At 40.8% G+C, this 12962-nt stretch overlaps 1 protein-coding gene across 6 annotated transcripts in view; it reads left to right on the plus strand.

The window, feature by feature from the left end:
* CALD1 (caldesmon 1) overlaps window positions 1-12962 on the plus strand; it is a 124774-nt gene that overhangs the window by 104627 nt on the left and 7185 nt on the right. For all 6 annotated transcript variants that reach the window (XM_083859576.1, XM_083859575.1, XM_083859577.1 and 3 more), the window contains 4 exons: window positions 3812-4055; window positions 5325-5465; window positions 11676-11719; window positions 11821-11899. In XM_083859576.1, coding sequence (XP_083715702.1) covers window positions 3812-4055; window positions 5325-5465; window positions 11676-11719; window positions 11821-11899 — 508 coding nt within the window. The remainder of the gene's footprint in view (window positions 1-3811; window positions 4056-5324; window positions 5466-11675; window positions 11720-11820; window positions 11900-12962) is intronic.

The raw sequence follows: 12962 nt of genomic DNA on the forward strand, positions 1-12962 counted from the left end.
AAGGTAACAATTTTCTAGTGAAAATTGTATTTAAAAGGATCCTGCCTGCTAAAAGTATGGGGCACATAAAATAGAAATTATTTGTCAGTTCTTCTTTTGAGCAGAAAACTAGGAATGAGTAGGTTAGAAATCTAATTTTTTTTTTTCCTTTTGAATCTCTCTTCCTCTTTTACATTGGCACAGGCAAAGGAAAGGTTAAGCTCTCCAGGCACTTTGAGAAATCTGAGCATGGCAGATGGGATTTGCTATTGTATCTCAGCATTCCCCTCGTGATTGTTCCGGGACAAACAAACTTTCTCAAAATAAAATGCAGCTCAAAAGCCCCTGGAGACACCCTGACCTAAGGCCAAAAGACAGACAGCAATGGAGATGGAACAGCAGGAAATTGGCCTTGCTCAAAACTTGGGTCACATCATCAATAACACCAGAACGATTTTCTAAAAATATTTTTGTTGTGTTTTCATTTGCTCGACTTCCTGTGGGAGACAGGCATTAGTGACAAAATTTAGATTTGAGTTTCCACTCCTTTTTTTTTAATTTTTTTTCCTATTTCTGTTTTTCTTCTACTGTTTCATGAAAGTGTGAAGAAGCCTGTTCAACAACCTTTTATCAGCTCTGTAGAAGATTTGGGTTGCCAACATCAGTAGAGGTGATGAGAGGTTTTTTTGGGTTGTTGGGTATGAATTAAGGTCTTGGCCTATTTTCTAATGAGCTGCTCCCACAGAGTTGGGCTTTGTCTGGAATTGTCTTTTGTTCCTTTTTTTTTTTTTAATGCTTAATGCACACATCAGATAATATTTATAAAGAATACAACTTGGCCAACTTTCAGTGGTGAGAACTGAGAACAAAACAGGGTAGTGGAGGCTAAAGAAAAATGTTATCTCTCTTTTTGCCTACGTCAGTCAGTAAGAGGAATACAGAATAAAATCCCATTTTATGGCTTCCCCTTCCCATCTCCCCTCCCACCTGCCTTCCTCCCTATTCTCCTACAGGACTGCAAAAGTCTTAAATATGATGTAACGTGTTTTTTCCACATTGTTCTGGCATTTTTGGCTCCCACAAACCACTTCTTTCCTTTTCCTCTTTGTCTGAGAGCTGGCAGCCAGCTTCATTTCTTAATACCAAAGAGGTGCTTACAAAACTCTTCCTCCACCCAGCACCTCAATGCTAATTTCCCAATGCTGACAACAGAGAACAGAGATTTCCCAGAATCTGTTGAAAACAGAGGAGTCAGATGTGGAGGAAAAATAAGGATAATTACTGCCAGTGTGGTGTTTTGGATTACACAGAACCAGTCGGGGAAGAGCTGTGAGCAGCAGGAGAATAAAGTAAATTCAAAACTTTAAATGTCCTTCTTTGTAAGGAGGCCAAAACAATCACTCCAGGTCTGCAAACAGGAATGTTCAGGCTGGATTGTGCCACTGGCTTCATCAGCTGCTGATTTCATTGAGGCTGAGGATGCTGAGGGTACTGAACCTTTCTTCTGTGCTGGTAGAGAACAGAGTGGCTCCTTCTTAGGAAAATCTCAGCAAATATTCTTCATTCTCCTAATTCTGGAGGCCAAATGTGTTTTGAGCAGCATTAGGTGCACTGGATCTTTGGAGATTACATAGTGCCTTATAGAGGCTTGTAGAATATTTTGGGTTCTCAGTACTTCTGCAAACTGAACCAGAGGTATTGCAGGCTGGACACCCACTCAAAATTTTGTTTTTGAAAGGGCTAAATAAAATTTCAAATTAAATTTCCGACGTATTCTCACAATACTAGGTCAATTGGATATGTATTTTTCATTTTAAGAAGCAGGATTTCCTTTCTGTAATTTGGCATCACTACCTGATGCAAGCCCTTATTTGTGGCCACTTAAACTAACTTGTCATATGGGGTTTTTTGTGATAAAATTTCTAAATAATGCATGCAGTGCTAGGACCATTGGTAAGATCATGTGAGGGCAGAGAACTCTGTGCTAGTAGATCTCATTATGATTTTAAAACAACAAATAATTTAGCTCTGGTCCTACAACCTCTTTTTATATGGCTGACTCCATCTGCATGAGGCATCTATCTAATTGAGGAGCATCTTTGCAGGATTGGAATTGCAAATTTATATGGAATCTGGTTTTTATATTGTCACCTCTAACAGTTACTGCTGGAACCTTTGATTTACACCGTCTCATGATATTATACTCTGCAACACTCTGGTTGCATTAATGAAGATGCTTATATCCAGTTTTTTAGATGCCAACAGTAGTGAATTTTTTTTTTTTTTAATTCCATAAATGTATTCATCTTCTGTCTTTTTGTCAATAGCACACTTGGAAATCTTAGGTAGCATCTCCTTGTCAGCAGTAACATTAAACACACTTAAGGAGCAGACATTTGTCTAAACACTGATGTGGTAATTATTTAACAAGGTGATGCTATCTGACTCTGTTGGAAGCATTCACTTCACCTATGCAAATCCTTTAGGTTTGGGGATTTTTTTTTTTGGCTTTCTTTCTGTCTCATGTATTACAGCTGCTTGGAAAACTCCTGTTTTTCTCCTGTGGAAAGTTACCATTAATAATTTCCAGTTCCTCAGTAAAAAGTCATATTTTCCCATAGAAAATGTAAAGCAAAAGACCTGATGGAGCTTTTCTGTTCATATATGGTGGTGGAGTTAGAGTGATGGGTGTTGTAGCTGAGATAGAAATCTTTTTAGGTTTTTTTTTAAAAGCACAGTTGAAACTGGAAAACTCCCTCCCCTCTCTTATTTACCTGTTTTCCCCAAGTCAAGTAAATTGTTCTGTCCCCAGAGAGGCTTGTCTTTTCCTAGAGGGTTTATAAAAAATATTTGCCTTTTAAATCAAAAATATCTCAGCCTAACAGCTCCTGATGGAGATGCTTTGGGCCAGCCATGGTTTGCAAGGAGCAAAAAAAGGGCTCTTGGAAGGCAGGATGTGACAATCTCCAGGCCTGGATGGGAAGACCAGAGTGTCACCATGGGATTTTGGGAGCGAAAGTCCCTTTGGTGGCAAAATAAATGAGAGAATTGGGCACAATTCCATGACCTGAAAAAGAAAGAGCATAAATAAGGGGCAAAATGGTGGTTGTAGTCAGGTGGGGGTTGGTGTCTTTCTCCAGGCAGCAACTGGAGGATACAGCATCAAGGGAAATATGGTTTGGATGTAGGAAAAAGTTTTTCACGGAAAGAGTGATAAACTACTGGAATGGTTTGCCTGGAGAGGTGGTGGAGTCACCATCCCTGGATGTGTTTATAAAAAGACTGGTGTGGCACTGGGTGCCAGGGTTTAGTTGAGGTGTCGGGGCTGGGTTGGACTCAATGATTGTGAAGGTCTCTTCCAACCTGGTGATTCTGTGAAAATAACAAATAGCAAAACCATCTCACTGTAGAGTTCACCAGAAGTGGCCCTGGCCAAGGTGTTACAGTTACTTATATAAGGTAGGTAGGGGCGGAGCTTAAGGAGAAGGAGCCAATAGGAAGTGGGGATTAGAAATATGCAAATTAACACAGCAAAATTAAACCAATGGGGGACAAAACCTGGGGAATGCACTAGAACATAACGTTATAGAAGCAAACCGATTTGCATGGAAACTTCCATTAAGACAACTCTTCTCACCATAACTTTATGGGAGGTGAGTTTCCCAGATCTTCCAACTGTGGATTTCTCCCAGCTCCCTTTTAGGGCCTCCCAGCAGCACCTTGGGGAGCCTGACTCTTGTCCTGCTGCTGAGCACGAGGCAGGAGGTGACCTTATCCAGAAAAGGAAAAAAAAAACCCTTGGGCACCATTTTTCCTTTCGTTGCCTTCCCAGGCGCTCCAACTTGAAAGGGAACACGGAGGAGGCAAAACCAGAGGCTCTGAAGAGGCTGGAGGACCAGCGGCGCCGCCGAGGCGAGAACGAGAGCGAGGAGCTGGAGAAGCTGAAGGAGAAGCAGCAGGAGGCGGCAGCAGAGCTGGACGAGCTGAAGAAAAGGCGGGAGGAGCGCCGGAAAATCCTGGAGGAAGAGGAGCAGAAGAAGAAGCAGGAGGAGGCTGAGAGAAAAATCAGAGAGGAGGTGAGTGTGAAGTAATGGGGTTTGTTGGCGTTGGGTTTATTCCGTAAAGGTGGCCAACTTGGCCTTGGTTATTATATATATAGATATATATAAATATATAATTTTATACATATAATACAATATAATACTATATATAAATAATATATAATATATGCTATTTTTATATATTATATAATATATATTATTTTATATGTATATAAATAATATATAATAGATATAAGTTCTATTCTATTCTATTATTTTGTATTGTATTGTATTGTATTATTAGCATAATTATTATTATTTTGGTTCCACACCCCATCGCATTTTTTGACAACTCTTTGCAGCATTATCTAGCATTTATTTACCTGAGGTAAAACATGCAGCATCCAGAGTAGGAAAAAAAATTCTAATTCTAGCCTCAGGAATGAGGCTCCACTCCAATATCTGTTTTCACAGGATTTCATCTGTGATAGCTGCAAGTTTTTTATCTTCTTGGGGATTCAGAATCTTGAGGCTATAGTGCTACAGCCACAGATTTTTTTATTTTTTTTTTACATTATAAAGATTGAATTACAAAGAGCACGTCAAAATTTATCTGCTGCAGATGGGCTGGAATGCTAATGTTATATATAGTTACAATGGGCTAGATGTCATTAGGGAGATATTCTTGTCTGTTTAAATATTGAGTGTCCAACACATCTGTTTTCTTGTACTTCCTCTGCCAAGGGACTCCACAAATAGGATTTCCAAGTCTCTGGTGCATCATTTAGGAATCCTAGTTGTTTGGAAAACAAATGGTAAATGAATAATACCAATAGTATCTGGCAGCTGAATGCCAATTCCTTTAATGTACTGAGCTCTTTACAACAGAACTCTGTAGATGCCAGAATTGTACAATACCTCACTGGTCAGAGCCCACTGACCAGTGCTCACACTGGTGTTGCTTTGAGGGCTTCTGGTTTGACTTGTGGCTCGTGAAGCAAAACTCATCTCTGGAGGGAGATCTGCAAGCATTTAACCTTGGGTTTCTTGGCCACCAACTGATTTTTCCACGTTAAATATTAACCTTGGCACGGTGAGTGTCAGAGGAGAGGGACAGAAGAACAATACCAGTATGATACATGAGAATACAGAGAAATTGAGCTCTGTCTGAAGTGGAGCAATGTGACAATAAATTTGGTGACTTCACTGAGAGGGGACACTAGAGCAACACACACTATTTGTCCTCCTGGCATCCTTAACTCTGTAGTTTCTGAAAGAACAAGTAAACATTTGTGGTTTTTTAAGGAGGAAAAGAGGAGGATGAAGGAGGAAATAGAAAGAAGAAGGGCTGAAGCTGCTGAGAAACGCCAAAAGATGCCAGAAGATGGTGTATCTGAAGACAAGAAACCTTTCAAATGTTTCAGTCCTAAAGGTTCATCTCTCAAGGTAACCTCCCCACCAGCATCTATGCAGGACACAAAAATTAATGGGGCTTGGAGTCCAAACCAATGGTCCAACATCAAAATCAATGTTGAAATACTTGTAATCAGACCCAGGAAAATGCTTTGATAGACTTACCCTGAACCTTCTAGTTGAAAGATTTCATTCATTGAGATGATTGAAAATTAGAGTTCCTTCTCCCTTTCCTTCCTGAAAATTACAGACTAGACTGGCAGCTGTCTCTTCTTGATGAAGAATCTCCAAAAAGGATCTTCACCCCCAAGAGAAAATTACATTTGAAACCTAGAGATGTATTATTGTGTTGTTTTTAATTTATTACAGTTGTGAACTGGAGTGGAATCACAGAAATCATTTAGGTTGGGAAAGGTCTCTTAAGACCATTAGGTCACAAATGTTCTCTCACTCCTTCCACATCCACAGTTATTTTCTTGCTTGCCAGATGACTTTGTCCTTAAGCATGTTCAGCCTAATCATCATTAATTGTAACTGACCTGTATGGGAATTCTAGCTTATGTCTAATCCCCCTAAAAATAACATCTAGAAGTACTGGGCTGGATTTCATTTTCTTACATAACAAGAAATACAAACCTCACCCTTCTGTTGCTGCAGGATTTCTAAATGGTCTTTTGGGGCTTATGTTGTATTAGAAGTGTGATCAATCAATTCAATGGTCTTTCAGCATGGAAGAGGGATCCTGGCCCCACTGAAATTATTGAGAATATTGTTTTGGAATTCAGTCCAGTTCCTTTCTCAGCTCAACTCAAACTGCAGATCTGTTAATGTTTTCAAAGATCTTTTCCTTTTTTTTATTTTGCCTCATTAGTCATTTAAGAATCCAAACTGTTTGTCAAAAAGTTCATTTAGTGGGAACTAGGAGAGAAAAGAACCAGGTAGCAGCTCAGTGAACCATGAATTGGATCTCCATGAGATTAAAACTGTAACTGTTGAGTGAAAAACTGCATTTGGACAAAATTAGTTTTCCACTCACAGAGAGCTGCACTTTGATCCAGTCTGGGGGTTCAGGTCTGTTTTGGGTCCAGTTTTAGCAAATACAGAATCCAAATGTTTTTGAATGGACTCCCTTTTAGCTTCCAAAATGCATTTGAAATACTGGAACAAGATGCACAAAGTTGTAAACAAAAATTGCAAATCTTCATGACTTTCTCAGCTTAGTTAAACCTGGTCTTGCCATTTTGGTTGCTAAAGATGATGTCTATAACAGACACTGTAAATGTACAGCTTCTTCCCAGCCCTCCTGGGAGGGCTTCCTTTTCTGCTGTTTATTGAGATGCCTTTTATGACATACATTTGGAGCTTCAATTCACAGAAGGCTCAGCATAGAGGAAATTGTACTTGAGAACACAAAGTAGAAAGGATATAGATCCTAATTTTGGGGAGAGTGTGAAAAAACACTGGACTTGGCAGGAGGCTAAAAGCTTTTCTCTGATGCTACACTATTCTAAGTGTATTTTCAGAGGGAAGCTGAAATTTTTCAAATGTTGTTAGGCATCCAATGTACAATTATATTTTTTTATGGTGGGTTTTGTGTCTTGCTAGGTAGAAGTTGTGTGCTACAAAACTTGATATATGCAACTCAATATATTTTTTTTCGTCTTTGTTTCTCTCTCTGAGAAATTGGTGATTACAGATTCCAGCCCAGTGTCTGTGGGTGGCCAGGGTAGATATGTAATGCTGCAGAAGTTCACACCCTGAACTGTTTCTTGGCATTCTGTGGTCAAGAGAGGAGGGGAGAATAATCTCAGTTTATTAACCTGATGTGAAACTCGATGTCAAAACCCAGTTATGAGAAGACAGTCTTGTTTTGTTACCTTTAATTTGGACTGACTTCTCAAGGCTGCTCTCAGCAGCTTTGTCACTGTCTGCTCTGCACTGCTCAAGTTATCTTTTGATTTGTAAAGCATCTGGCACAGGTTTTCTCCCTTGATGGATGTGTCATCTCATTAGATCTGCCCTGAGTCATGGGAGAATCCCAAATGCACAGGGGTGGGTGGGTGGATGGAATTAATCCTGAAAAAAGGGAGGCTCAGTAAAAAAACAATGGATGTGCACATTTTGACTTCTCCTGGGTCACAATCTGGCAAAACACCTTTTTTTACTCTTTCCTTGTCCTTCCTGGTGTGATAAGATTTTTGGGAAGGGAAAGAAGCTCATAGGAGTGGCTGGTGTGAGGAAAGTAGGGTGTGCTGATTGCCCAGGGGACTAAAACAACACACTGAGCAGCAGTGTGGGATATTTGGGATATTACCATCCTGTGGATGCTGCATCTGTCCATCCATCAGGCAGATTCAGACTCAGAACTGGGGGACAGAGATGTGACACAGCTCATGGATACCCAAATGTAAATGTATGTGCACAAACATGGATTAAATACACACATATCCTTATAGTTAGAAAAACCTGCTGTGGTTGTCTGGTCTGGCCTCTAAAAATCACAGTGGTGACAACTGCTGTTGTTTTACCTGGTAAATGCAGTGTTTCCCTCAGCTGAGCTGCCACAGTGTGGAGTCCTCGCAGTGACAGTGCCAGGGTTGGTTCTTTCAGAAGGGACAGTGACAGAAAAACAGGACAAGTAAATCCAGGCCAAGTTCATCACTAGCTCAAGGACAGAAACAGCTTAGATTTCTCAAGGCTGGGTGGACACCTTGTGGCCTGCAGTGGTACCAAACTTCTGTATCTCGTTATTTTTTTAAAATAAAGGCTGGAACAGCCTCTGCTGCTCTCCCATCTGCCTCTACCTTGTCCTTTCCCTAATTTAGTTCATGCAAAATGTGATGCATTCAAAGAATGTAATTTCCTGAAAAATCTTTGCTCGTTTTGCTTTTTAGACAAGTTCATTCCTTCCAAGGATGTTTACTGAGTCCTTTTGTTCTGTTCTCTGGGTTAATCAGGAGAGAACAGGATATTTCAGCACTGAGTCTCCTCTTGGGGGGGTGAAGACCACTATTAGAGAAATGCCAAAGCAGTCAGGTGTTGAAAGGAGGGAGCAGTGACAGGAGAAGGCTGGGATATCCCTGTCTTTGGAGAAAATATCTCCTGGGAAATAGGAGCTGATGTGGCAGTCAGCACTCTCTGCAAGGCACTGCTGACAGCTGAACCAGAAGACAGGACTTTTCAGAGATGATTTTTTCTTTAAAGAACTGTCTTGTCCTATCTCATTATTGCTCTCAATACCTGACAGCTGGGCAGTGACTGGAAAGAATTAGAAATCCACACAATCAGTTCTTCCTAGATGAGCAGAGGGAAAACAGGGTGGTAAGAACAGGCTGTGTGACGTTTGTTTTTCCCCATTTTTGATGCTGATGGCAGCTCTCGAGTCTGGGAGGTAAACTGAGTAAATTGGCACACTCTGCTCAGAGGCTGCTGACAGCAGGAAAAAGCATAAATGTGTTTAATGGAGCCAGAGATTGTGTTAGCCACTCAGGGAGGATGAGGAGAAGCCTTTCCCAGGGAGTGCTGCTCCAATGGATTCCCACTGGGTCCTTCCACATGTTGGATATGAGGAAAAATTAAAATACAGAGTTTTCTGTGTTGATTTTTTTATTCCCCCTTCACCTTTGACACTTTTTTTTTTTTTTGAGAAGAGTTTCCTGTAGATCTGTTTACAAGTTTCTGTTCCATAATATCCAATACACAGTTTAAAACTCTTAAGAAACATGTAATACCTTTCTGTGAAACAAGTTTTACTGGGAATATCCAATGGTTTTTGTTTCCCAATTCATGGTCTCATATTGAGTGTTAACTCATTCTTTCTGGTCATAATTTAATTAGAGGCTGGCAGGCTGAATTTTTTTTGACTTTGTATGTGTTCTGAAATTATTCCATAGTGACAAATAGTCCAAGCTATTTAACAAGATCCTGTTGAGATGAATGCAGTAAAAAGATTATTCTTATTTCCTGGTCTGAAACTGAGAGGACACCTTGCATTTTATGTTAACCACCTTGCTTTGCCCGTTTCTTTTACAGATCTATTTTGTCATTCTCTTCACTGTATGTGCCAAACGTTTTTAATTCTTTGCATGGAGTTTGTGTGGTGTGCAGTGGGTAAATGACCTTTAGATGTTGCTGTGTAGTTTAATGTATTTGATTTCTATGTCAAATACATGTGTGTACAGGTTTGTTTGTCTAGATGTATTCAATGTCTGCTTCTGCTATGTTTTGAGGAGGAAATTCTAGAATGAATCCTCATAAAAACATGTAGAAGATATTTTATCCCTTCATGAAAGGCACCTGCTTCCCCAGCCAGAGTGCCTTGCTCAGCTCTGAGGGTTTATTTTCTGGTTTTGCTTTTTCACTCTCCTCTTCTGAACAACCCCATACCTTTTCCTGGGTAAAGAATGACCCCACTTTTGTCTTTTTCCTACAACCACAAGAATAATGTTCCCCTTCCTTCCCACCTCTTCCCACCAGTGCCCACCCAAGCCTGGTTTTCCTGCTGTGCAGAATCCTCTCTCCTACCTGCACATCAAAGGGTGTGAAGATCCTATAAATGGATTATTAGATGGTCCCCTTGAGTCCTGGTTCTTTGAGACAGTCCATATTATTTGTCCTTGCTGCCCACCAGAGTTTCACTGATGCAGCTGGGGACAAACTGGTTTTGCTGGAATAACTCACTGTTCTGATGCATTGCTGGGTATGACCCAGAAATCATCATTGGGGGAAAAAAACTTCTGCTATACCATAGCAGACGTGAGGCAACGTGTTTTGAGTGTCCATCCTTGGTCTGTTTGGTCACTTTTGAGCCATTTACCTGCTCATTTTGAGGTCCTCTGAGTGACAGAGCTGTAACTTGTTTCTGGGTGTGCAGAGCTCCTGCTCCTGCTGGACTTTTGCTGCCACCTTGTGACATCCATCACTCCCCTGAAACAGGGGGTTTGTCCTAGCACAGCCCACCTTGGCACTCAGAGCCGCTTTTGGCAACTAAAACTGTGTTTTATAAACTTAAAACTGGTATTGGGAACGACTCTGTAAATTGTATGTATGTTTTAGAGGTTCAGAGGTGCCTTTGAGCTGGATGGGTGGTAGTTGGAGTCCCTCCAGTGATCTCCTCTGGCAAATTGTGCACTGAAGTGAACTGCCCTGAGCTTTTCCTTGAGGAATAAACCATCCATGCCCTTTGATGGGATTGCTTGGGGACTATTCTGGGATAGCCTCGGATGCTGAAGGCACTGGAGAGAACCATTTAAAGAAATGGCTGTCACTGCCTTGTTTTAAAGGCACAAATGCCAGAGCTGTCATGGCTAAAGTAAATTGGAAATGAGACTGGGGAATCCCCAGGAATCCAGCCAGGCTGATTATTAATCATTTCAAGCCCCTGGAGCTGCTTGAATGTATTTTACTTTTATGTGAAACTGTAGAGCCTGGGATGAGAAGTGGGACAATGCAATGTGGATGAGACTTGAGGAAGTTTGATGAAAATATTTCTTGACTCAAAATCCAAATAGATGCACACACTCCCCATCCTCCTTCCCCTCAGTGTGAAATGTTTCAAAACTTTATTCAGGGATGGAGTTTTCTGTTTTCAAAGTATTGAGAAAGTTGACAGAAGTCATGTGAGACCTTCATGAGTCGTTCTCCCTGGAAATGTCACAATATTTTCCTACTTACAGAGCAGAAAATAATGATGAAATGTCAGATACCACCTGGTAGATACTGATTCAGCAGTGACCCAGCCTGAACATGAGCACTGATGGGTATTTTGGAGCTCAAATTTAAATTGTTAGTGTAGCTGAGCTCCAAACCTGGCTTAGTCTGATGTCTCAGCTCAGAAAAAACTTTATTAAATTTGCTGTCTGTCTCAAGAGATACATACTTGCTCTTGTGTGGGAGATGTGAGAATGACATAGGGTTTTGTGCATATCAGTCCCTTCCATGAGATGGACTCCTTCCCTTTTCTTCTCTCTGTGTTGTTCATTTGTTCTCTTTCTTACATATGAGGCACTGAAGAAATGTGTAGGATGCAAACATCCATGCAGAAAATATATCCACTTTTATGAGTATGTTGCATAATAGGCTTCTATCTAAAAACCCTTTGTGTGTGTCTGTGAAATTTCTGTTTCTGTATCTCTTTCAGATTGACTTTTTTTTTGACATTTGAAGTGACCTTTTGGGCTGGCCTTGCACAGGCTGGCTCTTTATTAACCTTCGACTTAAAGCTTTTGTTCCTCTCTTTTCTAGATAGAGGAGCGGACAGAATTCTTGAACAAATCTGCTCAAAAGAGGTAAAGCACAGAAACAATAAGTTGAGTTCAAACAGCAGTGTTTAAATGGAGAGAATAATAATTCCTGGTTTGTTTTTTGGGTTTTTTTTTTTTTCCTGTAGTGGTATGAAGCCCACCCAGACAACAGCAGTTGTCTCAAAGATTGACAGCAGACTTGAGCAATACACTAGTGCAATTGAGGTAAGTTAATTCCACTAAATGGCTTTGGGGCTTTTAATCAGCCTTTGTTTTGCTGTTCAAGAATTGCAGGATTGTTTTGGTTTGGTTTTTTTTTGATCACAAACTCTTCTTTAATGCGACTTGAAGAACAAACTGCTTGGGGCACATCTGTAACCAACATCTAGAGATGTATCTAAACAAAACCTCAGATCTGTGTCTTCCCTTTCATGCTGCAATTTGCTCTGGTTTTTAAGCTTGCACAAGCTTTGGAGGGTTCAGTGAGTATCTTGAGTGACAGTCACATCCTCAGCTTGGCTGATGAGCTCTGTCAGCACAGAGCTGATGGTTCATCCTGAGCAAAGCTGACCCAGCAGTTTATTGAGGAGCACAAGGAGCTGGCTCTGTGCTGCTGGCTGCCACCTCACACTGGAATTCCTTGGCAAAGACAATCCCTGCAGAGAAATGGTTAAGCAATGACAAAAGAGAAGTGAAAATCACATTAAAACGCAGAATTTGACCCCTGGTGGTTTTGACAACTGTGACTAAGAGGCAGAACTGAGGGGTTTTTCTGTCCATAGTTCAGGGTAAATCAGGAGATCGATACCACTGTATCCAGCTACCATCTGACTTGAAATATTTCCTTTGCTGAGTTTCTGATTTGTCCAAAAGTTGCCAAGTCTGACTTGCTTTGCAATTAGAGAGGCAAAGCATCACTCATACAGGTTCTTAGTCTCGTCAAATCTGTGACATGTAAAATGTGCAAGAACTTTGAAAAGAAGAAAGACAATAAATTTGGCGTGTAACCATGCAGAAGTAACCATGCAGAAGACACATTTCCCCTAAAAAACACACCAAAACTCTCACCCAATTCTCCACCTTGTTTCGAGTTGTAATTGCTGAGATTTACTCCTTGAATGTGGACATTCATTTGTCTGGGGCAGAGGGAGCAGAGTCTGATGCTCAGTGTCAGAGCAGCCTTTTTCCCCTCCCTCTGCAAAAGGGATTCCCTAGCTTGGTCCCTAAAGGAGCCAGGCTTCCAGGATCTTAAAACTAAGATTTTTAAGCCTTGGAGCAGTTGTGTGCA

The sequence above is a fragment of the Zosterops lateralis genome (assembly GCF_965231275.1).
Source record: "Zosterops lateralis genome assembly, chromosome: 4".
Taxonomy (NCBI): Eukaryota; Metazoa; Chordata; class Aves; order Passeriformes; family Zosteropidae; genus Zosterops; species Zosterops lateralis.